The sequence below is a fragment of the Mobula hypostoma genome, chromosome 11 (genome assembly GCF_963921235.1).
Source record: "Mobula hypostoma chromosome 11, sMobHyp1.1, whole genome shotgun sequence".
Classification (NCBI taxonomy): Eukaryota; Metazoa; Chordata; class Chondrichthyes; order Myliobatiformes; family Myliobatidae; genus Mobula; species Mobula hypostoma.
In genome coordinates, this window is record NC_086107.1 from 52,404,294 (window position 1) to 52,428,690 (window position 24,397).

The window sequence follows — 24,397 nt, forward strand, 5'->3', positions numbered from 1 at the left end:
AGAAAAAGCGTCTCACCTGAGGACTGGGAGAAATTCAGAGTCCAGCAGAGGAGGACAAAGGGCTTAATTAGGAAAGGGAAAAAAGATTATGAGAGAAAACTGGCAGGGAACATAAAAACTGACTGTAAAAGCTTTAACAACAGGAATTCTGCAGTTGCTGGAAATTCAAGCAACACACATAAAAGTTGCTGGTGAACGCAGCAGGCCAGGCAGCACCTCTTCCTAGAGATGCTGCCTGGCCTGCTGCGTTCACCAGCAACTTTTATGTGTGTTGCTGTAAAAGCTTTTATAGATACGTGAAAAGAAAAAGATTGGTTAAGACAAATGTAGGTCCCTTACAGTCAGAAACAGGTGAATTGATCATGGGGAACAAGGACATGGCAGACCAATTGAATAAATACTTTGGCTCCATCTTCACTAAGGAGGACATAAATAATCTTCTGGAAATAGTAGGGGACAAAGGGTCTAGTGAGATGGAGGAACTGAGGGAAATACATGTTAGTAGGGAAGTGGTGTTAGGTAAATTGAAGGAATTAAAGGCAGATAAATCCCCAGGGCCAGATGGTCTGCATCCCAGAGTGTTTAAGGAAGTAGCCCAAGAGATAGTGGATGCATTAGTGATAATTTATCAAAACTCTTCAGATTCTAGACTAGTTCCTGAGGATTGGAAGGTGGCTAATGTAACCCCGCTTTTTAAAAAAGGAGGGAGAGAGAAACTGGGGAATTATAGACTGGTTAGCCTAACGTCGGTGGTGGGGAAAATGCTAGAGTCAGTTATCAAAGATGTAATAACAGCACATTTGGAAAGCGGTGAAATCATCGGACAAAGTCAGCATGGATTTGTGAAAGGAAAATCATGTCTGACGAATCTCATAGAATCTTTTGAGGATGTAACTAGTAGAGTGGATAGGGAGAACCAGTGGATGTGGTATATTTGGATTTTCAAAAGGTCCCACACAGGAGATTAGTGTGCAAAATTAAAGCACACGGTATTGGGGGTATGGTATTGCTGTGGATAGAGAATTGGTTGGCAGACAGGAAGCAAATAAACGGGACCTGTTCAGAATGGCAGGCAGTGACTAGTGGGGTACCACAAGGCTCAGTGCTGGGACCCCAGTTGTTTACAATATATATTAATGACTTGGATGAGGGAATTAAATGCAGCATCTCCAAGTTTGCGGATGACACGAAGCTGGGCGGCAGTGTTAGCTGTGAGGAGGATGCAGGGTGACTTGGATAGGTTAGGTGAGTGGGCAAATTCATGGCAGATGCAATTTAATGTGGATAAATGAGAGATTATCCACTTTAGTGGCAAGAACAGGAAAACAGATTATTATCTGAATGGTGGCCGATTAGGAAAAGGGGAGGTGCAACGAGACCTGGGTGTCATTATACACCAGTCATTGAAAGTGGGCATGCAGGTACAGCAGGCGGTGAAAAAGGCGAATGATATGCTGGCATTCATAGCAAGAGAATTCGAGTACAGGAGCAGGGAGGTACTACTGCAGTTGTACAAGGCCTTGGTGAGAAGACACCTGGAGTATTGTGTGCAGTTTTGGTCCCCTAATCTGAGGAAAGACATTCTTGCCATAGAGGGAGTACAAAGAAGGTTCACCAGATTGATTCCTGGGATGGCAGGACTTTCATATGAAGAAAGACTGGATTGACTAGGCTTATACTCTCTGGAATTTAGAAGATTGAGGAGGGATCTTATTGAAACGTATAAAATTCTAAAGGGATTGGACAGGCTGGATGCAGGAAGATTGTTCCTGATATTGGGGAAGTCCAGAATGAGGGGGTCACAGTTTAAGGATAAAGGGGAAGCCTTTTAGGACCGAGATGAGGAAAAACTTCTTCACACAGAGAGTGGTGAATCTGTGGAATTCTCTGCCGCAGGAAACAGTTGAGGCCAGTTCATCGGCTATATTTAAGAGCGGGTTTGATATGGCCCTTGTGGCTAAAGGGATCAGGGGGTATGGAGAGAAGGCAGGTACAGGGTTCTGAGTTGGATGATCAGCCATGATCATACTGAATGGTGGTGCAGGCTCAAAGGGCCGAATAGCCTACTCCTGCACCTATTTTCTATGTTTCTATGCCATTTTAATAATCTGCATCTGATGGTAAATGCAGAGTGTTGTGAAATGCAGAATGTTGGTTTCAATTGATGATGAAAGAATAGATGATATTGTAATTAAACTGGATTATTGCCTGGAATCAAAGAGACATTTATCAAGGAACAAACCTTTTGGCCCATTGAGTCTATACCAACTATCAAGCACTGATTTTTACAGTAACCCTATTTTATTCTCCTCACGTTCCTGTCAACTAACCCACCACCCCTACCACACCTATTACAGATTCTGCCACTCATCTGCACATTAGAGGCAATTTACTGGAGCCCTTTATCCTACCAACATATACGTTTTTGGGATATAGGAGAAAACTGGAGCACCCAGAGGAAATCCAACCAATTAAATTGTGTCCTTAAGCCAATCGAGTTTAGGTCTGGGAGGTCCTGTTGCAGTAATGACTAATGGTGGAGGTAATGAGAGCTTATGGTAGTTGATAGGGTTATGGAATTGGTTTGGACAATGTTAATGGTTCTGTCAGTCAATGTAATTGAGGCAAAAAGTAATAACTGCAGGTAATTCAGTGGTGGAAAGGTATTTTGAAACGAAAATCAGGGATAGAGTTAACAGTCACAGTGACTAGAGAAAGCACATTGTATCTATCTAATTTCACAGCGCTTTCTGATGAAATCACATGAAAAGGTTGATGAAGGAATTATATATGGATTTAAAAAGGGATATGGTAAAATGTCACTGTGCAGATAAAATTTAAATTAAAGTCTTGCAATAAAAGGGGTTGTAGCAGCGCTTTTAGAAATTTGGCTGAGCAACAGGAAGCTGCTAGGTGTGCTGAAAGATTGCTTCTTAGACTGGACAAGATGTACAGTGAAATTCCCCAGTACTGTTTTACTTGATATAAGTAATTTCAAGATTTACAGATGGCACCGAACTTGGAGGCATTAGGATCTGTGAAAATCTTAACAGATTTAAAGAGGACATACAAGGGCTGATGGTATGGGGACATAGATAACTGTTGAAATGTAATGTTGAGAAATATAAGGTGTGTATTTAGTGTTAGTGTCCATAGGAGGCACTGCTCTCAAAGAGGCAATATCTGTCATCAAGGATTCCCACCAGCCAGTCATGCCCTCTTCTCACTGCTACCCATCAGGCAGGAGATAGTCTCGTGCCATCAGCTTCAGGAGCAGCTCCCTTCCTACAACTATCAGTAAACTGCCTGCGCTGCCTGAATCCTACCTACAGACCACCTCTTACACTACCATAGACTTTTCTTATTGCGCGTGATGTCTGTACCTACGTGCCTATGGTACTGTTACAACCAAGTTTTTATTTACTGTATTATGCATGTAACAATAAGCTTGGTCGGAAGGAAGAGAAGAAGCAAAGTAAACTTGAGGGGCGTGATTTGCATTTCTAAAAGGGATGCATGAAGAGTGAATGTTAAGGTCGTCCTTCTGATAATTTTTTCCCTCCTGCTCCCTCTTCTTCTATTCCCTATCTATCACTTCTCCCTGGGTCCCCTCCTCCTTCCCTTTCTCCTCTCCTATCAGATTCTTTCCTCTGCAGTTCTTTACCTTTCCCACCCAATTGGCTTCATCTATCACCTTTGAGCTAGCCCCCTTCCCCTCCCCCACCTTTTTATTCTGCTGTCTTCCCCCTTCCATTTCAGTCCTGAAGAAGGGTCTCGTCTCAAAACGAAGACAGTTAACTCATTTCCATAGATGCTGCCTGACCTGCTGAGTTCCTCCAGCATTTTGCGTGCGCTGTTTTAGGGTATTTGTTTTTAGTTTGTTCAAAGTGGCAGGGCAGATTGAGAAAGAGGTTTAAAGGGCTGATTTGGCCCTGAACTCATAAGTAAAAAAATTATGATGAATATTTGCAGAACAATAGTTCACCACAACTGGAGTATTATATCCAGTTCAAGAAAACTGTAAATGCTCTAAAGGGGGTACAGCAGAGATTTACTGGATTGGTTCCAGAGATTAGGGACTTTAGTTAGGCTTGTTCTAGATTGCAAAGGGATCGGGTACTTAAAATCATGAAGGGCATTGGCATAACTAAAACAGTTTGCCTTGGTCAGAGGCTCAAGAATCAATGAATATAGAATAAATTAATTAGCAAAAGAACTAAAAGTGGTGTGAGGAAAAACTTTGCCGAGCAGAGTTTTGTGTGCACTGCCAGGGATAGAAGCAGAGGCAGATTTGATAGCAACATTCAGAATGGGGCTGGATAAGTGAAAGAATCTACAAAGCAGTTTTGGAGAAAGTAGAATGTATTGGCTGGATTGTTCTTATCTAGAGTTTCTACATACTTAGCAGAACAAATTGCCTTTTTCCTTGTACTTTTGTCAGGAGCCCTTACAGGAAGTGTGTTGGGAGGAAATATTATCAAGTTAAGCTGCACTCCTGAGTTTATGATGGAACTAGTATTGTAACTGGTAGCTTACCCCTGGAAAAAGGGGAATGGCATACTTAATATTTCTCCTTCTCTGTACCTAAAACAGGCAAATCGAAGTGATGTTACTGTAGTTGCATTTTTCATCATGCCTGCAAAGACCAATAACTTCAATGTTGAAACCCTCAAGGGACAAGCAGTACGGAAACAGCTTTGGTAAGCAAAGTACATTTTTTCCAATGGTTCCCTGGAAATAAGGAAGATATTACTGATAAAAACTATGAAATGTTGAACAAATAAAGGGCAAAATCATTTAATAAAACTAAACTGTGATATTCGAGCCCTAACAAAAACAGAAAATTCTGGAAACAGTGGTAGGTCAGGCAGCATCCTGGAGAATCAGTGGATAGGTCGAGAAGCCTTTATCAGAATACTGAGCACATTATCTACAAACAAAGGTGCTAACAAGAGACTAAGAACAACTTGAAAACCAATGCACATACTTAATTTTCTTCAAAGAGAAAAAAATTGCTGTTACTTAAATTTCTTTTGGTAAAGTGGTACAGGCTGGGTCAGCAGAACATCTTGCATTTCTCCTAACATAAATTTGCAAAATTTAGTCAATTGCAACTGGTTGCCAGCACGCCATCACTTGTTTGTTCTTGACTGACTTAGTAAACTTCATTCTCTCATCTTTGAGAAATAAAAGATATGCCCTGATGTATTCTGTGGATGGAATTATAGGTGATTTTCATTCTCAGGACTGTAGGAACCAACCAGGATCTTGTTCCCACTTCAGATTCCCCTCATTTACATAAGGCAATTCTCATAACTTGCTGCTCAGTAACGGGAGGCCAAGAACATCTAGGTTATAGCATAAGACATATTTTTCAGCTTTATTGTGAAGTTCCCGGAAGAGACGAGTAGAAAACTGTCATTTCCAAAAGCCCTGTGTGTTTCAAATGCAACTAAAATGTATAGATGTGGTTTTTATGCAGTTACCCAGCAGATGCTGAGGCAAATTTAGAAGAACCTTGTCAAGAGGTATCACCACATTATTTCCAGGAATGGTCTATGATAAGGGCAAATAGTAATTTCAGTGTGAGCACCCTTTCGTATTTTGCACTTCTTTTACAGTTGTAACAAATCTCATCTCTGCCCTTGTATAGTCAGTCATTTCCTTCCCCATTTCCTGTGGCTGTCAATGAATCATCAGCAAAGACTCATTGCACCTCCTCTTGCACCGCTTTCTGCTGCTGTGTGTATGGTGCATGCATGGTGAGGTTGAAAGCCTATACCTTTACCACCTCCACTCTGACAGGACATATTTGCATTGAACAAGCAGGCCCTGCCATCTTGCAAACCTTTAGTGTTGTAGAAAAGGTCACCACTGGCATCAAAGTCAGATTTATTATTACTGATGTATGATGTGATATTTGTTATTTTGCAGCAGCAGTATAGTGCAAAGACATTAAAATCTAGAAATTACAAAAATGAACAGTGGAAAAAAAGAATATTGAGGTAGTCTTCATGTGTTTATGAACTGTTCAGAAATTGGGCAGCAGAGGATAAGCTGTTCCCAAATCATTAAAGGTGGGTCTTCAGGCTCCTGTACCTCCTCCCTGATGATAGTAAAAAGAAGAGGGCCTGTCCCAGAAAGAGACGAACCTGATAGTGATAATGGTGAATACTGGAAATAACATGTCTGCTTGCTTGTTTGGCATCTTTGCTCTTCATTTTCTACTTCACTTTCTCCAGTATCTCCTGATAATGAATCCTGGTACTACAAACGGTTGTAGATTGATTCCTGCTACTGTCAGCTTTCTCACTTACACCCTAGACATTGTCTTCTTCTATCCATTTTATGCCATTATCAACATCTGGACTCTAGTCCCAGGCAGAGTGGAGAGGCTGATGACTTCATACTTTCTACGGACATCAAATATGGTCATTAGGTCATCAAGTCAAAGGTGGCTTTTAGAACAGTCCCATGAGTCCCATTCCCCCACTTGCTTTCCTGTAACCTATACCCATCACATTTTTCTAAGGATATGTTAGTATTATTCATAACCCTTCATGGTCAGCGCATAAAAGAGTTTCTAAGAGTTTGTCCGTTCTTTAGCAGTCATCACACCAATCCAACCTAACTTCACAATTTCCAACAACAGAGATGGTCGACCTGGCGCAATCATGCAAATTTAGCACAAATTAGCTATTGCTTAGTAAAATTGTTGCCATATTAAACTCTTACACCATTCAACTTTTTATTTTCAAGTCTTTTGCATAAACTTTTTCTGATGATAAATGCTCGTATGTTTTTATCCCTAAGTTTTGAACATGCAAATTTAGTCCTTCAATTGAACCCCCTGCATCTAAGTTCCCATAAGCCTCTCGATGCTTTTCAGGAATAAGTTTGCCTTTTTTCATTGTGGTTAAAAAGTGATAATATCCTAAATAAGAATTTAATCAATTTGAAAATATCTATTTTTAGATTTTTATGCACCCTATAAGAAATAGAACTGCAAAGAGTGAGCCTCACATCACACAAGTAATTAAAGACTTTTCATTACAAGCTACAGTGCAATACAAGACAGTGGGAGAAGGGATTCATAATAGTTTCTTATTAACATAAACCAAGTATACTTAGAAGAGCAGAGAGCGTGAGGAAATATGGAGGGGGGCGGGTGGTGGAGAAAGTAAAACAAAATTTACATTGAGAAAATAATTAAGAAAATACATACAGTATGTAATGAATTATGTTAATTACTTTTAAATCTTTTCTTACATGGTTCAAATTATCTAAATATTTGTTCTCACAAGCTGCAATATATACACAGGATGGATGGGTGCATTAAGTTTAAAACAATATTCCCATTAATCTGAATATATCTTAATAGTGTTTTGTTTAGAAATAATTCAACTGAGATAAAATAGTGGGAAAACGGTCCATGTAAAATCTCCGGTAAAGATAAAGATAAAGATTAGCTTTATTTTCACATCTACATTGAAACATGCAGGGAAATGCATCATTTGTTCAAATCAAGGCAGTGAGGATTATGCTGGGCAGTCTGCCAGTGCTGCCACACATTTGGTGCCAACATAGCATATCACAACACAATAACCCTAACCATATGTCTTTGTAATGTGTGAGAAAACGCATATGAACACGGGATGAATGTACAAACATCTTACAGAGAGTGGTGGGAATCGAACCCTTGATCTTCCAGCTGGTGCTATAATAAGTTTACTTTAACCACTACACTACCATGCCTCCCACCTACGCAGCATGCCATGCTACCAGACCTAACTCAAAAATAATAAATTATATAGAAAAATCCAAAATCTGAGGGCAAGTCAGATAATTCAGTGTGCCCAACAAGTGTCAGAGATTAGGTTAATGAATGGGCAAAAGTGTAAGATAGAATTTAAACTCAATGAATAAAGAAAGTAGAATCTTGCTCCTTTTCTGGTACCATCAATTGAACAGTTTCATTTGAACCCCGATAACTAGTTATGTTTGAAACATTGCTATGAAACGTCACCTGCCTTTCACTCTCCATAGATGCTGTCTGACTTACTAAATATTTTCAGCATTTTTATGTTAGATGGTTTTGCCGAAATGTGAACATTCTGCAACTTCCACCTGGCAAAAGTCTAACTGCTCTGAAAATCTTCTAATCTTTCTGTTTGACTGTGCTTTTGATTCTTTTCAACATATTTCCTCCTCCCTTCTGTTGCTGCATCTTTCTTTCCTCTGGAAGGTGAAAATATTTTGAGATTTCTTCCAGCCAACAATTACCTTTACAAAAACAAGGCATTTTTTAGGGCAACACACACGAAATGCTGGAAGAACTCAGTAGGTCAGGCAGCATCTATGGAAATGAATAAACAGTCGACATTTTGGGCCCGAGGCTCTTCTACAGGACTGGAAAGGAAGGAGGAAGATGCCAGAATGAAAAGGTGGGTGGAGGGGAAGGAGGATAGCTAGAAGGTGATAGGTGAAGCCAGGTGAGTGGGAAAGATAAAGGGATGGAGAGGAAGAGATCTGATGGAGAAGAAAGCGGACCATAGGAGAAAGGGAAGGAGTAAGGGACCCAGGGGAAGGTGATAGGCAGGTGAGAAGAGATAAGAGGCCAGACTGGGGAATAGAAGAGGGGAGGGATGGAGAAAGATTTTTTTTACCGGAACTAAAAATGGATATTTATGCCATCTGAAACTTACCATTATGTAACTGTGAGTTAGGCAGTGGATAAATAAACAGCAGCGTTAATTTCTCTTTCAGATGACTACCTGTGTGATTAAAAAGTGCAATTTGGAGTTGGCAGACCTTTATCTCCTCTGTGCTATGGAAATTAGAGCTGATAAGAATTTAAAGATATGTGGTCGCCTAAAGCAGCTGTGGTTTAATGTGTTTGTAAGCTGTAGGTTTTATGTTATACTACTTACATACTGTATATAGCAGCTTTGACATAAATGTGATATTGCTGCAATGTTTTCTGGAGTTCACATTGAGCAATATGCTATATTAAGTTGTGGGCACAGAAATACTTTACAGACCTCCACTTCCAATCCAATTGCCACCATACTAATAACCTCCCCATCTCCTGTCTGTGTCCCTCCCTTCAAGTTTCATAGTTTCTCTTTCAGTTATTGAAAAACTCAAAGAATTCACAGGCTCACCTAGTGTATATTGGCAATACAAGTGTGGTTGTCTCTTCTTTATGACCTGCTGGATTGACTGGTCTTTTTGTTCTCAGTCATAAACATACCATTTCAAAATAGTGAATAAGTAAAGATGAATATGCTTTGAATTGCCTCTTGTAGCTAGCAGGACAAATAAATATTATCTTTAGTTGCAATTCATATTAACTAGTTCTAGCAAATCCAGAGTTTCATGATGATCTTATCACCACATAATGGTTTTTGAACCATTATGCCTGCTATTTGAATAATTCAAACCAAATTTCAAAGTATTACCAACTGAACTTTCTCTTGTTTTTTTTGAGGAAAGGTTTTGGCCACCACACCAAAAGAGCTCCTCTTCCCTTGTTATTATGAGATCTGCTAAAAGATGGTAGCGGTGCACCTGTCACCTCAGGCCAGTGTTTGACAGGCGCTGCAGTAGCTGAACAGCATGATCAGCAGTAATGAAGCAGTGCACCAGGATGCCTTCCCTATCACTGCAGGGATTTCAACTAGAGATCCTTCTTGGAATATGACAGTTGCCACCGACTTCAGCAAGACCTGTGTGGATGAGTGTATGCTTTTGAAAACATGCCGGACATAGCCAAACCAAAATCTGTGGATGAACCAGGAGATTCATAATCTGCTGAGGACTCGACCTGTGGCATTCATGACCTGTGATCCAGAACTACGTAGGTGCAGGTACGACCTATGGAAGGCTATGTGTTTGAGTGAGAAAACAATTCCAGTTGAAGTTAGAGAGAGAATTGGATGCACATCAGCTCAGGCAGGTTTGCAGGCTATTACTTCCTACAAGGCAAAACCTAACGTCATGATGGCTATGTTGCTTCACTCCCAGATGAGCTCAATGCCTTTTACGCACACTTTGAAAGGGAGAATAAAGCTACACTTGTGTGAATCCCTGCAGAATCTAGTGACCCTGTGATCTCGGTGTCAGAGGCCAACATCAGAACATCTTTCAAGTGGGTGAACCATTGCAGGGTATCTGGGCCTGATGGTGTACCTGGCAAAGCACTGAAAACCTGTGCCAGCCAACTGGCAGGAGTGTTCAAGGATATCTTCAATTTCTCACTGCAGTCAGAGGTTCTCACCTGCTTCAAAAGGGTGACAATCATACCATTGCCCAAGAAGAGCAGGTTGAACTGCCTCAGTGACTATCACCCAGTTGCACTCACATCTACTGTGGTGAAGTGCTTTAAAAGGTTCGTCATGGCCAGAATCAACTCCTGCCTAAGCAAGGACCTGGACCCACTGCAATTTGCCTATCACCACAATAGACCTACAGCAGATGCAATCTCACTGGCTCTCCACGTGGCCTTGGATCACCTGGACAGTATTAATACCTACATCAGGCTGCTGTTTATTGATTACAGCTCAGCGTTTAACACAATCATACCCTCAATTCTAATCCACAGGATCCAAAACCTAGGCCTGTCTACCTCCCCCTGCAACTGAATCCTTGACTTCCTCACAGGAGACCATTGTCTTTGTGGACCAGGAACAAAATCTCCTTCTCACTCACAATTAACGCTGGTGCACCTTAGGAATCTGTACTTAGCCCAGTGCTCTACTCTACACCCACGACTGTGTGGATAGGTACAGCTCAAGCCGCATCTATAAATTTGACGATGACACAGCTACTGTTGGCAGAATTTTAGATGGTAATGAGCAGGCATATAGGAATAAGTTAGATCAGCTAGTTGAGCGGATTTTCAACAACAACCTTGCAAGCTACATCAGTAAGACCAAAGAATTGATTGTGAACTTCAGAAGAAGAGAAGTCAAGGGACACATACCAGTCCTCATTGAGTTTAAAGAGTGAGCAGTTTCATGTTTCCTGTGTCAACCTCTCTGAAGATCTATCCTGAGCCCAACATATTAATGCAATTACAAAAAAGGGACAGCAGTGGCTATATTTTATCAGGAGTTTGAGGAGACTTTGTATTTCACCAAAGACCGCATATTGCTACGGATTTTCCATGGAGAGTATTCTGACTGGTTGGATCACCACCTGGTAAGGAGGGGCCCCCGCCCAAGATTGGGAAAAGCAGCAGAAAGTTGCTAACTCAGCCAGCTCCATCGTGGGCTCCAGTTTCCCCAGCAATGAGGACATCTTCCAAAGACAATGCCTGGAAAGGGCAGTATCCATCATTAAGGACCCTCATCATCTGGGACACGCCCTCTTCTCATAGCTGTCATCAAGGAGGAGGTGCAATAGCCTGAAGACTCACTCAATATTTTAGGAACAGCTTCTTCCCATCTGCCTTCAGATCTCTGAATGGACAGGACAATGGACCCATATACTCTAAGTCACTTTTTCATTACTTTTGCTCTCTTTTTGCACTACTTATTTAATATAAAATCTTACATTTATATTTCTTGTAATTTGTAGATTTCTATTATTATGTATTGCTTTGTATGGCTGTTGCAAAACAACAAATTTTACAACACATGCCAGTGATATTAAACCTGATTCTGATTGTCTATTAATCCTATAGTAGTGACAGGTTAGGTTATTCACCAATGAATAACTCTCCCACTCAGCGATGGGTGAGCTGCTAACTAAACAAGTCTGAGGACAACTGCTGAAGGAGCTACTGGCCATTTCCATTCTATGATTTTTGTTTTGTGATTTTAATTACTTTAGATTTGCTTATAGAGTACACTCCAGTGTAAGGATGACCTGCAAAGGTCACGTGGCAAAAACATTTCAAGCAGCAAAGTGCAATGAGAGCAGGAGGAGGCCGCTACTGAATCTCTGCAGTTGTGGATAAGCGCAGTCTGTACTGTTGCTGAATCACCAGACATTATAGGGCAGAGCATATAATAGTGGAGACAGTATACCATTCTGTAAAGTCTTAGTCCCACCTGTACATGAGCCTCTTTTATAAGTTTCATGCAGAAGTGCAGTTTCATCCCTAAACATTTCTTGCATGAGGTCCTTCAGCCCCGGGGTTTTGTGCAGCAACATCCAAATGGATGTTGTTTGCATTACGGACTGGTATGGGAACACCAATGCCTTTGAACGGAAAATCCTATAAAAGGTCATGGATTCGGCCCAGTACATCACGGGTGAAGGCCTCCCAACCATTGAGCACATCTACATAATATGCTGTCGTAGGAAAGCAGCATCCATTATCAAAGATCCTCACCACCCAGGCCATGCTCTTTTCTCGCTGCTGCCATCAGGTAGAAGGTACAAGAGCCTCAGGACTCACACCGCCAGGTTCAAAAACGGTTACTACCCCGCAACCATCAGGCTCTCGAATGATAACTACATTCATCTATTGAGATGATCACACACCAATGATCTCACTTTATGGAGTCTTCATTTTGTTATTTCATGCTCTCGTTATTTACTGCTACTTATTTATATTTGCATTTGCACCATTTGTTGTCTTTTGTGCTCTACTTTCTCTTTCATTGATCCTGTTTACAATTACTATTCTATAGATTTCCTGAGTATGTCAGGAGGAAAAAGAATCTCAGGGTTGTATGTGGTGACATGTATGTACTCTGATAATAAATTTTAATTTGAACTTTGAATTCTAAGTACTATGCTGCCCTTAACAGATAATGCATACACAATAGAATAATGTTCACAAACACTCTAGGGATTGAACAGCAGTGTGTCTTTTTAATTTAGTAGCATTGGGGGTTTCAGAAGCTTCACTGTCAGTATCTGCCTGACAAATGATGACATTAAATTGAAATTAAAGAGTGAATTCCTGCGAATTATGTATGGAGCTTTGTATTAGTAACTAACCAGCTGCCATTAATTGAGCAGGAACCATTTCTACCAGCCCAAAATCTGCATTATCAATAGGTTTCTGGGTGACCATGTGGATGCTATCAAACATCCTGTGTGTTGGAACAAGACAAAAGTTTGGTGGAATATGCAGCCTGACAATATATGTAACGTGTCAAAAACATGCTCCCTGTCTTTTTCAGTTACTTCTGTTGAGGTCTTGATTTGTTCCTCAATCCCATTTTGTATTTGTGTGAATGCTGTTTTGCAGGAGAGAGGAAAAGCAACAGCTTTAGTGGGGAAAATGTCCTTCCCTCTGCCTGCATCACTCCTCTTAAACTCTTCACATGTTTTGTGTATTCAACTTCCGCTAATCTTTGATTCACACTGTTCACTTCTGTTCTCCTTCTCACACACTTCATTTTAAGTAAAAAATAATTCATTTTATATAGCACTCAAGTTTAGATTGTACTGGAATTGAGATTTTACTTGATTTATTTTCATCTAAACTTAATAAGCAGATAGTGGATAAGGCCCAGTCCATCCTGGGTAAAGCCCTCCCCACCATTGAGCACATCTACATGAAATGCTATTGCAGGAAAGCAGCATACATCATCAGAAACACCCCAACATCCAGGGCATGCTCTCTTCTCGCTGCTGCCATCAGGAAGGAGGTACAGGAGCATCAGGGCTCACACCACCAGGTTCAGTTACTACTTCTCAGCTATCAGGCTCTTAAACCAAAGGGGATAACTGTTATGGTTATTATTCGATAGATTTATTGAGCATGTCAATGAGAAAATGAATCTCTGGCTTGTATTTGGTGACAGATTGTATTTTGATAATACATTTACTCTGTACTTTGTAGTTTTGTAATTTTTTTTGTAAACAAAATATTACTGGGTAAGGATAACTAGGCCATTCACATATTTTCCTTCACCCTTGTTTCTACCAATTCTCTGTCTTCTTTGATTGTGTTTTAATCCCACTTGCTACTGTGACAGATTTGAGATTTATTTGTAAACACGAGGAATTCTGCAGATGCTGGAAATTCAAGCAACACACATCAAAGTAGCTGGTGAACGTAGCAGGCCAGGCAGCATCTCTAGGAAGAGGTACAGTCGGCGTTTCGGGCCGAGACCCTTCATCAGGACTAACTGAAGGAAGAGCTAGTAAGAGATTTGAAAGTGGGAGGGGGAGGGGGAGATCCAAAATGATAGAAGAAGACAGGAGGGGGAGGGATGGAGCCAAGAGTTGGACAGGTGATTGGCAAAAGGGATATGAGAGGATCATGGGACAGGAGGCCCAGGGAGAAGGAAGGGGGGGGGAGCCCAGAGGATGGGCAAGGGGTATAGTCAGAGGGACTGAGGGAGAAAAAGGAGAGAGAGAGAAAGAATGTGTGTATATAAATAAATAACGGATGGAGTACGAGGGGGAGGTGGGGCATAAGTGGAAGTTAGAGAAGTCAATGTTCAGATTTATTTGTGTAGGTTTTTGATTCCAAGAACTTAGATTTCTGTTTGGTGATTTGTAGACAGAAGAGTTTGAAATTTCTCATGTTTTGGCAAGCAGAATCAGTGTCATTGTTGTCACAGTCTACATGATATTCTTGATCACCAACTTCAGGTCATGAATCTGGAGGTAATTCAATTGCTGGCACCTGCAATGAACCACCTATCGTGAGCCAGTCATTTGGCATCTTTCCTTATCAACATTTCTACAAACAAACAATCAATCCAGCTGAATGCAGGAAGCTTAACTACACTAAAAATCCTGTCGACTGCCGCAGAAACAGAGGAGTTTGCTCAGTCATACTTCTAATAATTAATTGGACAACTAATTAATTTTGTTTCTATTATTCTAGTTGATCTTTAGTATGCAGAAGTACTTATCAGTGTTCTAAATGTAAAAATAAATATTACTTTTAATGTGTGCCTCGAGTGTTATCGAATGTTTGTGAATGTTTATCAAAGTGATTCTGAGTTCAGCCAGTTGCCAGGAAGAGCGTAGCACTAGAGCAGGCAGCTGTGATTCTGAAGCAACTGATCCACCCACCTGTGTCTCAAACATTGCATCGCTTTAAATAGTTGCAGCTGTACCCACAGTGCTTTTAATGAGTCTTCACTGAAATGGGTAATTGTGTAAAATAGATTACTGTCACTGACATAGATTTTGAAACTTGTAACCAATAGTTTTCTTCTCATTACCTTCCTCAATCTGTATTGCTAATACCTAAGATTGGGAAGACTAGTATTACAGGCAACTTCACATTTGAGACCAGTTAATTCAGAGAACACCATCGGATCTTCACTTTAATAATCACCAAAGGTAATTTGATGTTATAAAGTTGGCTGAGGTAGAAAAAGGCAAATCTCGATTATCTAAATTATTGTGTATTTGTTCCAGGGATACCGCCAATGTGATCAAAGAAAAGTTTGGCAAAAAGCTTTATGAGTTGCTCTTGGAGTAAGTACCTTTTGATTGGCATGTAAGCTCTACTGTTAATCAAACAAACGCTGAATATATTGAAACTGCTGGAAAACATTGGCCTCTGGGTGCTCATATATAAAGCTGGCACTTCACCCCCACCCCCCAAATACTCACATTCCCAACTTCTGAGTTGGTGGATTGTTCAGTCAAGCTCCATACAATTGCTATATGGGATAGATTTTCATAAGTGACTCTTTTCCTCTCATAGTGCCGTTAATACAGGAGCTGTAATTCCTGTGTGGATAAATGCAACAGAATCAATTTGAAATTAAGGTCTTTTGAAAATGGTGGCATTATTAACAACCCAGAGCCTGTGTTTTTAACTTCCATTAATGCTAATAAATTGGAAAAATGCATCTAAGGAAATGAACCAAACTTCACCAGTAGTGTCATAAAGACTGCTGTAGTGCCTGGCAAATGACACTGAGATATTTGTGTTTTTGATGTTGGATCACAATGAGGTTGACTTTGCATTACTCCTTCCTGTGTTTGATCTGGATTGGAAGGAAAAGAGGGTGTTCCGTTTCCCCCTACTCTGTTAGCCCACCCCTGATAAACATTACAAAGTCTTCCTCACACAAAAAACAAAAGAAATGCAGTGTTTCCTGTGGGGGAAATGAAATGTGAAATCTGGAGAACTGTAAGGCCATGGATTTTCAAGCAGTGTTAATTTGGTTACAGAGGTGAGATGCCCGATATAAGCTCAATTCTGGATCGTGAGGACTTCACTATGATGAAGAGAGCCATATATGCCACTCAGGTAAACCCTTCAGCTGGAAACTATAGGAAAATGGTGAACACTTGGATTTCTCTCTTATTTCTTAAGGCTTTAATAATCTAAATAACATAAATAAGTTTGCTGGATTGAGTGTCTGTATAAGAAGATGGTGGTATATATAGCCATAGACATGAATTAGCATTAGGAATGCCACAATTGGACGTGGTGTTGCTGGGATGATTAGCAAACAGCCTTTAACTGCTTCCTTTTATGTTTGGTCCAGAAAATAGAACTAGCTGCCGGTAATTACATTCTTTTTAACATTTATGTGCCTGAGGTGTGCTCTGAGATTTCAACTTCAATGAATGATTGGGAAGTTGCACCAATTTATACGATTCCATCTGTAGCCTTCAGTACAAGTGATCAGAGTTTGCATTATACTCTACATGCTTCACCCATTTGCTCCAGGCAGCTTTTGTAAAGGAAGCTGTGGGTGCCACTTACAAATTTACCACTATTAACTTTCCTATCATCTTCTCTGGAACTTCCCCACCAGTAGCAACCTTTGCTACTCGCAATGTCATTTGGTTTTGTTCCATTTTGTATGAACCAGACATTGAAACTCTCTGTCTAAGTAGGTAACAGCTTTAAACCTTAATGCAGATTGGGCAGTTTTTGAAAAAGATTGGGGCTTTCAATTACTCATATCAGATTGGCTTCACAATTGCTCCATATAACAGCTGCCAAGTACAAATTTCCACAGTAACTGAAGCTAGAAATGGGTGCATGACACACCTGGTATCCTCAGCCATAACCTCAGAAACTCACCTGCTCCACAAACCAGTATCAGATGGTACTTCTTGCCCAAACCTGCTGTGTGAAATTGCTGAGTTACTTGGATGATACTATTACTCTTGAAAGTGAGCACCAGCTCCTGTACCAACAGAAAAGTTGAGGTAAATTACAAATCAGACTGATTGTTAAATAAAACTTGAGCAGAAAAATATCTGTTGGTGGAATTGAAAGATACTTTATTTCCCAGCAAACCTTATGAGCAAATAATAACAAAATATAGCTGGATTTTAGAGGGAAAGATTGCTCAGTAACAATAAAGAAAATACACACAAAATGCTGGAGGAACTCAGCAAGTCAAGTAGCATCTATGGAGGAGGATAAATAGTGTTTCAGGACAAGACTTGACATCAGGAGCTGCCTGATTTGCAGAGTTCCTGTGTTGTTCAAGATTTCCAGCATCCACAGAGTCTCTTATGTTGATAATAAAGACAATATCTTTAATGGTGGTGTTACCCTTTTCACAAGCTTGATAGACAAATCTCTTCTCCTTAACAGCGCCGTTCATTACCTCCAATCTGTACACATAACATGCTGGATGATTCCAACGATCAAATTCTCAAGGCGATCCGAAGAATTGGATTATTTAACAATGCAAATGATAGGGTCAAGGTATGAACATTTTTTACCTCTTACTCTGACAAATCTGTAACAAATTCTGCATACTGTTGGAGTGGCTTACAACACTGGAATGAAAGCTGTTGATCAAATAACAAGTGCAGGTAACTTCTATTCAGTTTATTTTGTTCATAAACTTGTTAGTTGGAGGCAGGAAGTGTCCTAAGTAACCAGGCTGGTCTGAATACGAGTTCCTCCACTTTCTACATTCTATGCCAGTTATAAAGAAGGTATTCTCAGGATATATTATCCTATTGATAAATTTGATTATGTGAGAGTGTGAAGGTTAAAATCTGTAGCACATCTGATTCTTGTTTCCTCCTTTCACCATCAGTAAAAATGTTGATATTTCCTTTCCCTCACTACCTCCCTCTCACTCTTGCCCTCACCTTGATGCCAGTTGCATTGTTCCTCTTCCTCCATTATGTGAGTTTGACACACACTCTGAATTAAATGCTGAGTTACAGTTTTGTTTTCTTCATATAACTAAGGCCTGAAATCTACAATTACAATGACAGGACGTGAGTGGAGATAAATTTTCTTCTGAACATAAAACATTACAATGATTGGTTTCTCTTACTGGGACTGCTTGTACTTGTCCATCTTACCTTGCTTCCACTGTCATTTATAAAGCGATAATGGTGAATAATTGACTCTGTGATCATCATAGCCAACTGGACCCTGCCTTTAACTATCATTCAGATGTGAAGCTCCAGCAGAACTTCATGTTTAAATATTCAAAGTGTGAGAACCTTGACTAACGTCCCAATGGCACAATCTCATATCAAACGTAGTTTCTCCTCTGCCACTGCGGGTGAGACTTCCTCAATCAAGAACAGGAATGGGATTTGCCTGGCATCAAATAGGGTGCAATTTACTTTTGGACCATAATGGGAGGCTTGTGATAGGATTCTTGCATCCGTCTTTCAGTAAAAGGCTTTCGTTCGTCCTTCAGGTCATCTTTCACCCTGAGTTCCTGTCGTCCACCAGCCCATTGCTTCCTTTGGATTATGAGGAGTTTGTACGTGGTTGCCATTTGGGTGTGTTTCCTTCCTATTACGAGCCATGGGGCTACACTCCTGGTGAGTCTCAGCTTGAATGGAGAAAGGGTAGGAAAGTGAAGCTGAACCCAACATCTACTCTTGTATTGTGTTCTTGTGTATCGGTTTTAACCTGGTTAAATTTTATGTACCTGGGGAAAAATAATGAGCTGTGAGTGGTGGGGAAACAGCACTTATTTAGAGGTGTAGAGCTCTACCACTCAGAAACAGGTCCTTCAGCCCATTTAGTCCAGACTAAACTATTATTCTGTCTATTCACGTCAGCCGGCACCTGGCCAAAGCCCTTCACAGCAATCCCATCCATGTACTTATCCAAAATTCTCTTAAGTGTTGAAATCAAACCCACATCCACCACTTCCACAGGCAGCTCATTTCACACTCTCAGCACCTTCTGAGTGAAGTAATTCCCCCTCATGTTCCTCTTAAACATTTCACCTTTCACCCTTAACATATGATCTCCAGTACTAGTCTCACCCAATCTCAGTGGAAAAATCCTGCTTGCATTTACCCAATCCATATCCTTCATAATTATGTATACTTCTATCAAATCTCCCCTCGTTCTTCTACACTCCAGAGAATAAAGTTCTAATCTATTAAACCAGGGGTTCCCACATTTTTATGCTATGGATCACCATTAAGCAAGGGGTCTTTGGACCCCTGTGTTGAATCTTTCCTGCAGGTACAGTAGGTGACCAAAACTGCACATAATACTCCAAATTAGGCCTCACCAACATCTCTGACAACTTCAACATAACATCCGAACTCCTGTATTCAATACTTTGATTTATGAAGGCCAATGTGCCAAAAGCTCTTTATGATCCTGTCTTACTGTGACACCACTTTCAGTGAGTGGTGCATCTGTATTCCCAGATCCTTCTGCTCTGCTGCACTCTTCAGTGCTCTGTCACTCACTGTGTTAGTCCTACCTTGGTTTCTCCTCCCAAAGGGCAACCCCTCACAGCAAATTTCATTAAATTCCATCTGTGATTCTTCAGTCCATTTTTCCACCTGGTTCCGATCTCGCTGCAAACTTTGTTAGTTCTTCCTTGCTGTCCACTCACCCCAATTTTGGTGTCATTTGCAAATTTGCTGATCCAGTTTACCACATAATCCTCAAGACTGTTGATGTAGATGACCAACACAACAGGCCTAGCACCAAATTCTGCAGCACACCACTAATCACAGGCCTCCAATTAGACAGGTAACTATCTACGACCACTCTCTGGTTTCTCCCGTGAAGCCAATGTTTAATTCAATTTATTACTTCATCGTGAATACCAAACAACTAAACCTCCTTGACCAACTGTCTATGCAGGACCCTGTCAAAGGCCTCACCAAAGTCCACTGCCTTTCCTTCATCAATTTTCTTGGTCACCTCCACAAAAAACTCTTAAGATTGTTTGGACAAGATCTACCGTGCACAAAGCCATATTAACTCTTCCTAATCAGTCCATGTCTATCTAAATACTTACATATCTGGTCCCGTAGATTACCTTCCAGTAACTTGCCCACTACTGACGTCAAGCTCCTTGTATATTCTTAGAGCCGTTCTTAAACAACAGAACAACATTAGCTAACCATCAATCCTCTGATACCTCTCCCTTGGCTAAAGACATTTTAAGTATCTCTGCTGGGCCCTCTGCAGTTTCTGCACTAGCCTCCCACAGGGTACAGGAGATACTTTGTCAGGCTCTGGGAATTTATCCACCTGAATTTGACTCAAGACAGCGATCACCTTGTCCTCTATAATCTGTATACAGTCCATGACCACGCTGCTGTTTTGCTACTAACTCGGTGTCCATCTCCTGATGCAAAGAATCTATTTAAGATCTGTCCCACATCTTTCAGCTCCATGTATAAATGACCATGCTGATCTTAAAGGGGACCAATTTTGTCCTTTGCTATCACTTTTCTCTTAATATATCTGTAGAAGCCCTTGGGATTCTCCTTTACTTTGTCTGCTGGAGCAACCTCATGCCTTCTTTTAGCCCTCCTGATTTCTTTTTAAGTGTTGTCTTGTACTTCTTGTGCTCCTCGAGTACCTCAGTTCCTCCTTGCTGCCTGTACCTGATATGCACTTCCTCCTTTTTCTTAATCAGGGCCTCAATATCTCTTGAAAATCCAAGGTTCTGTTTTCATTGCCTTTTATGCTGACAGGAACATACAAACTCTGTACCCTCAACATTTCACTTTTGAAGGGCTCCTATTTACCAAGTACACCTTTGCCAGAGCAACTTGTCCCAAACCACATTTGCCAGATCCTTTCTGATGCCATCAAAATTGACCTTTCTCCAATTCAGAATCTCAACCAGAGGACCAGACCTATGCTTCTCCATAATTATCTTAAAAGTAATGGCATTACGATCACTAGATGTAAAGTGTTTGCATCTACACAAACTTCTGTCATCTGCCCTGCCTCATTCCCTAATAGGATATCTAGTATTGCACACTCTCCAGGTGGGACTTCCGTGTACTGATTAAGGGAACTTTCCTGAACATATTTGTCAAACTCTATCCCATTCAGCCTTTTCCAGTATTGGGGTCCCAGTCAATATGTGAGAAGTTAAAATCACCTTCTATCACAACCTTATCTTTCTTGCAACAGTCTGTGATCTCTCTACAAATTTGCTCCTCTAAATCCCACAGGCGGTTGGATGTTCTATAATGTAATCCCATTAATGTGGCATCCTTATTCCTCCATTTAGCCAAGCTCTCCAGCTTTTACTGTCTGAGCACTGATGTGGCACTTTTACTGACCAGTAATGTACCCCTCCTTCTTTAATCCCTCCCACTCTATCATGTCTAAAGCAATGGAACCCTGGAACACTGAGCTGCCAGTCCTGCCTCTCTTGCAACCAAGTCTCACTAATGGCTACAATGTCATGGTTCCATATGCTGATCCATGCCCTAAGCTCATCCGCCTTTTCTACAATACTCCTTGCATTGAAATATATACAGCTCAGGACATTAACCTTTCAATTGCTGACTTTGTATGTAGCTTAACAACATCTTTCCCCATAACCACTCTACTATTTACTCTGTTGCTGTGGTTCCCATTCCCTTGCAACTCTATTTTAATCTCCTCCCCCCTAGTCAGCCCTCTCAAACCTTGCTGCAGGTCCCCTCCAGTTCAGGTGAAAACCACCCCTTCTGTACAGGTCCCACTTTCTCTGGAAGAGAACTCAATGCTCCAAATATCTGAAGTCCACCCTCCGGCATTATCTCCTTAGCCACGTATTAAAGTGTATGGTCATCCTATTTCTGGCTCCATTAGCATGTGGCATGGCTAGCGATGCTCAATTCACAACCCTGGAGCACCTGTCCATTAACTTAGCACCTACCTCCCTAAACTCACTTTGCAGGACCTAGTCACCCTTCCTACCCATGTCATTGGTGCCGATGTGGACCACAACCTCTGGTTGCTCACGCTCATGCTGTAAATTTGATCCGGGATGTCCCTGACCCTGGCTTCCTTCTTGGCACCGGTCTGATTGATGCCCCTTTGAAGCAGGTGGGAACCTCTGACTGCAGCAGTAAACCATCCTTGAACAGTCCAGCCAACTGGTCTTCCGTACACTCCCACATACACCACTGAGGTCTGTCCAACCTCACTTCTACATAGGTCACTGGATTGTGCAAAACCAGAACCCTTTGTATGACCCCCATCTGGTGTACTGGTTGAGACAAATTCAATATTGTCCAGGAGCCAAGCATGCATATCCTGCTCTCTTGGATATAGAAACATAGAAACATAGAAAATAGGTGCAGGAGTAGGCCATTCGGCCCTTCGAGCCCGCACCGCCATTTATTATGATCATGGCTGATCATCCAACTCAGAACCCTGCCCCAGACTTCCCTCCATACCCCCTGACCCCTGTAGCCACAAGGGCCATATCTAACTCCCTCTTAAACATAGCCAATGAACTGGCCTCAACAGTTTGCTGTGGCAGAGAATTCCACAGATTCACCACTCTCTGTGTGAAGAAGTTTTTCCTAATCTCGGTCCTAAAAGGCTTCCCCTCTATCCTCAAACTGTGACCCCTCGTTCTGGACCTCCCCAACATCGGGAACAATCTTCCCGCATTTAGCCTGTCCAATCCCTTTAGGATCTTATACGTTTCAATCAGATCCCCCCTCAATCTTCTAAATTCCAACGAGTACAAGCCCAGTTCATCCAGTCTTTCTTCATATGAAAGACCTGCCATCCCAGGAATCAATCTGGTGAACCTTCTTTGTACTCCCTCTATGGCAAAGATGTCTTTCCTCAGATTAGGGGACCAAAACTGCACACAATACTCCAGGTGTGGTCTCACCAAGGCCTTGTACAACTGCAGTAGTACCTCCCTGCTCCTGTACTCGAATCCTCTCGCTATAAATGCCAGCATACCGTTCGCCTTTTTCACCGCCTGCTGTACCTGCATGCCCACTTTCAATGACTGGTGTATAATGACACCCAGGTCTCGTTGCACCTCCCCTTTTCCTAATCGGCCACCATTCAGATAATAATCTGTTTTCCTATTTTTGCCACCAAAGTGGATAACTTCACATTTATCCACATTAAATTGCATCTGCCATGAGTTTGCCCACTCACCCAACCTATCCAAGTCACCCTGCATCCTCTTAGCATCCTCCTCACTGCTAACACTGCCACCCAGCTTCGTGTCATCCGCAAACTTGGAGATGCTGCATTTAATTCCCTCATCCAAGTCATTAATATATATTGTAAACAACTGGGGTCCCAGCACTGAGCCTTGCGGTACCCCACTAGTTACCACCTGCCATTCTGAAAAGGTCCCATTTATTCCCACTCTTTGCTTCCTGTCTGCTAACCAATTCTCCACCCACACCATTACCTTACCCCCAATACCGTGTGCTTTAAGTTTGCACACTAATCTCCTGTGTGGGACCTTGTCAAAAGCCTTTTGAAAATCCAAATATACCACATCCACTGGTTCTCCCCTATCCACTCTACTAGTTACATCCTCAAAAAATTCTATGAGATTCGTCAGACATGATTTTCCTTTCACAAATCCATGCTGACTTTGTCCGATCATTTCACCACTTTCCAAATGTGCTGTTATCACATCCTTGATAACTGACTCCAGCAGTTTCCCCACCACCGACGTTAGGCTAACCGGCCTATAATTCTCCGGTTTCTCTCTCCCTCCTTTTTTAAAAAGTGGGGTTACATTAGCCACCCTCCAATCCTCAGGAACTAGTCCAGAATCTAACGAGTTTTGAAAAATTATCACTAATGCATCCACTATTTCTTGGGCTACTTCCTTAAGCACTCTAGGATGCAGACCATCTGGCCCTGGGGATTTATCTGCCTTCAATCCCTTCAATTTACCTAACACCACTTCCCTACTAACATGTATTTCACTCAGTTCCTCCATCTCACTGGACCCTCTGTCCCTTACTATTTCTGGAAGATTATTTATGTCCTCCTTAGTGAAGACAGAACCAAAGTAATTATTCAATTGGTCTGCCATGTCCTTGCTCCCCATAATCAATTCACCTGTTTCTGTCTGCAGGGGACCTACATTTGTCTTTACCAGTCTTTTCCTTTTTACATATCTATAAAAGCTTTTACAGTCCGTTTTTATGTTCTCTGCCAGTTTTCTCTCATAATCTTTTTTCCCCTTCCTAATTAAGCCCTTTGTCCTCCTCTGCTGAACTCTGAATTTCTCCCAGTCCTCAGGTGAGCCACTTTCTCTGGCTA

At 41.3% G+C, this 24,397-nt stretch overlaps 1 protein-coding gene across 2 annotated transcripts in view; it reads left to right on the forward strand.

The window, feature by feature from the left end:
* LOC134353728 (glycogen [starch] synthase, muscle-like) overlaps positions 1-24,397 on the forward strand; it is a 124,650-nt gene that overhangs the window by 88,744 nt on the left and 11,509 nt on the right. For both annotated transcript variants that reach the window (XM_063062027.1, XM_063062029.1), the window contains 5 exons: positions 4,594-4,700; positions 15,343-15,402; positions 16,108-16,186; positions 17,495-17,608; positions 18,570-18,696. In XM_063062027.1, the coding sequence (XP_062918097.1) occupies positions 4,594-4,700; positions 15,343-15,402; positions 16,108-16,186; positions 17,495-17,608; positions 18,570-18,696 (487 nt within the window). The remainder of the gene's footprint in view (positions 1-4,593; positions 4,701-15,342; positions 15,403-16,107; positions 16,187-17,494; positions 17,609-18,569; positions 18,697-24,397) is intronic.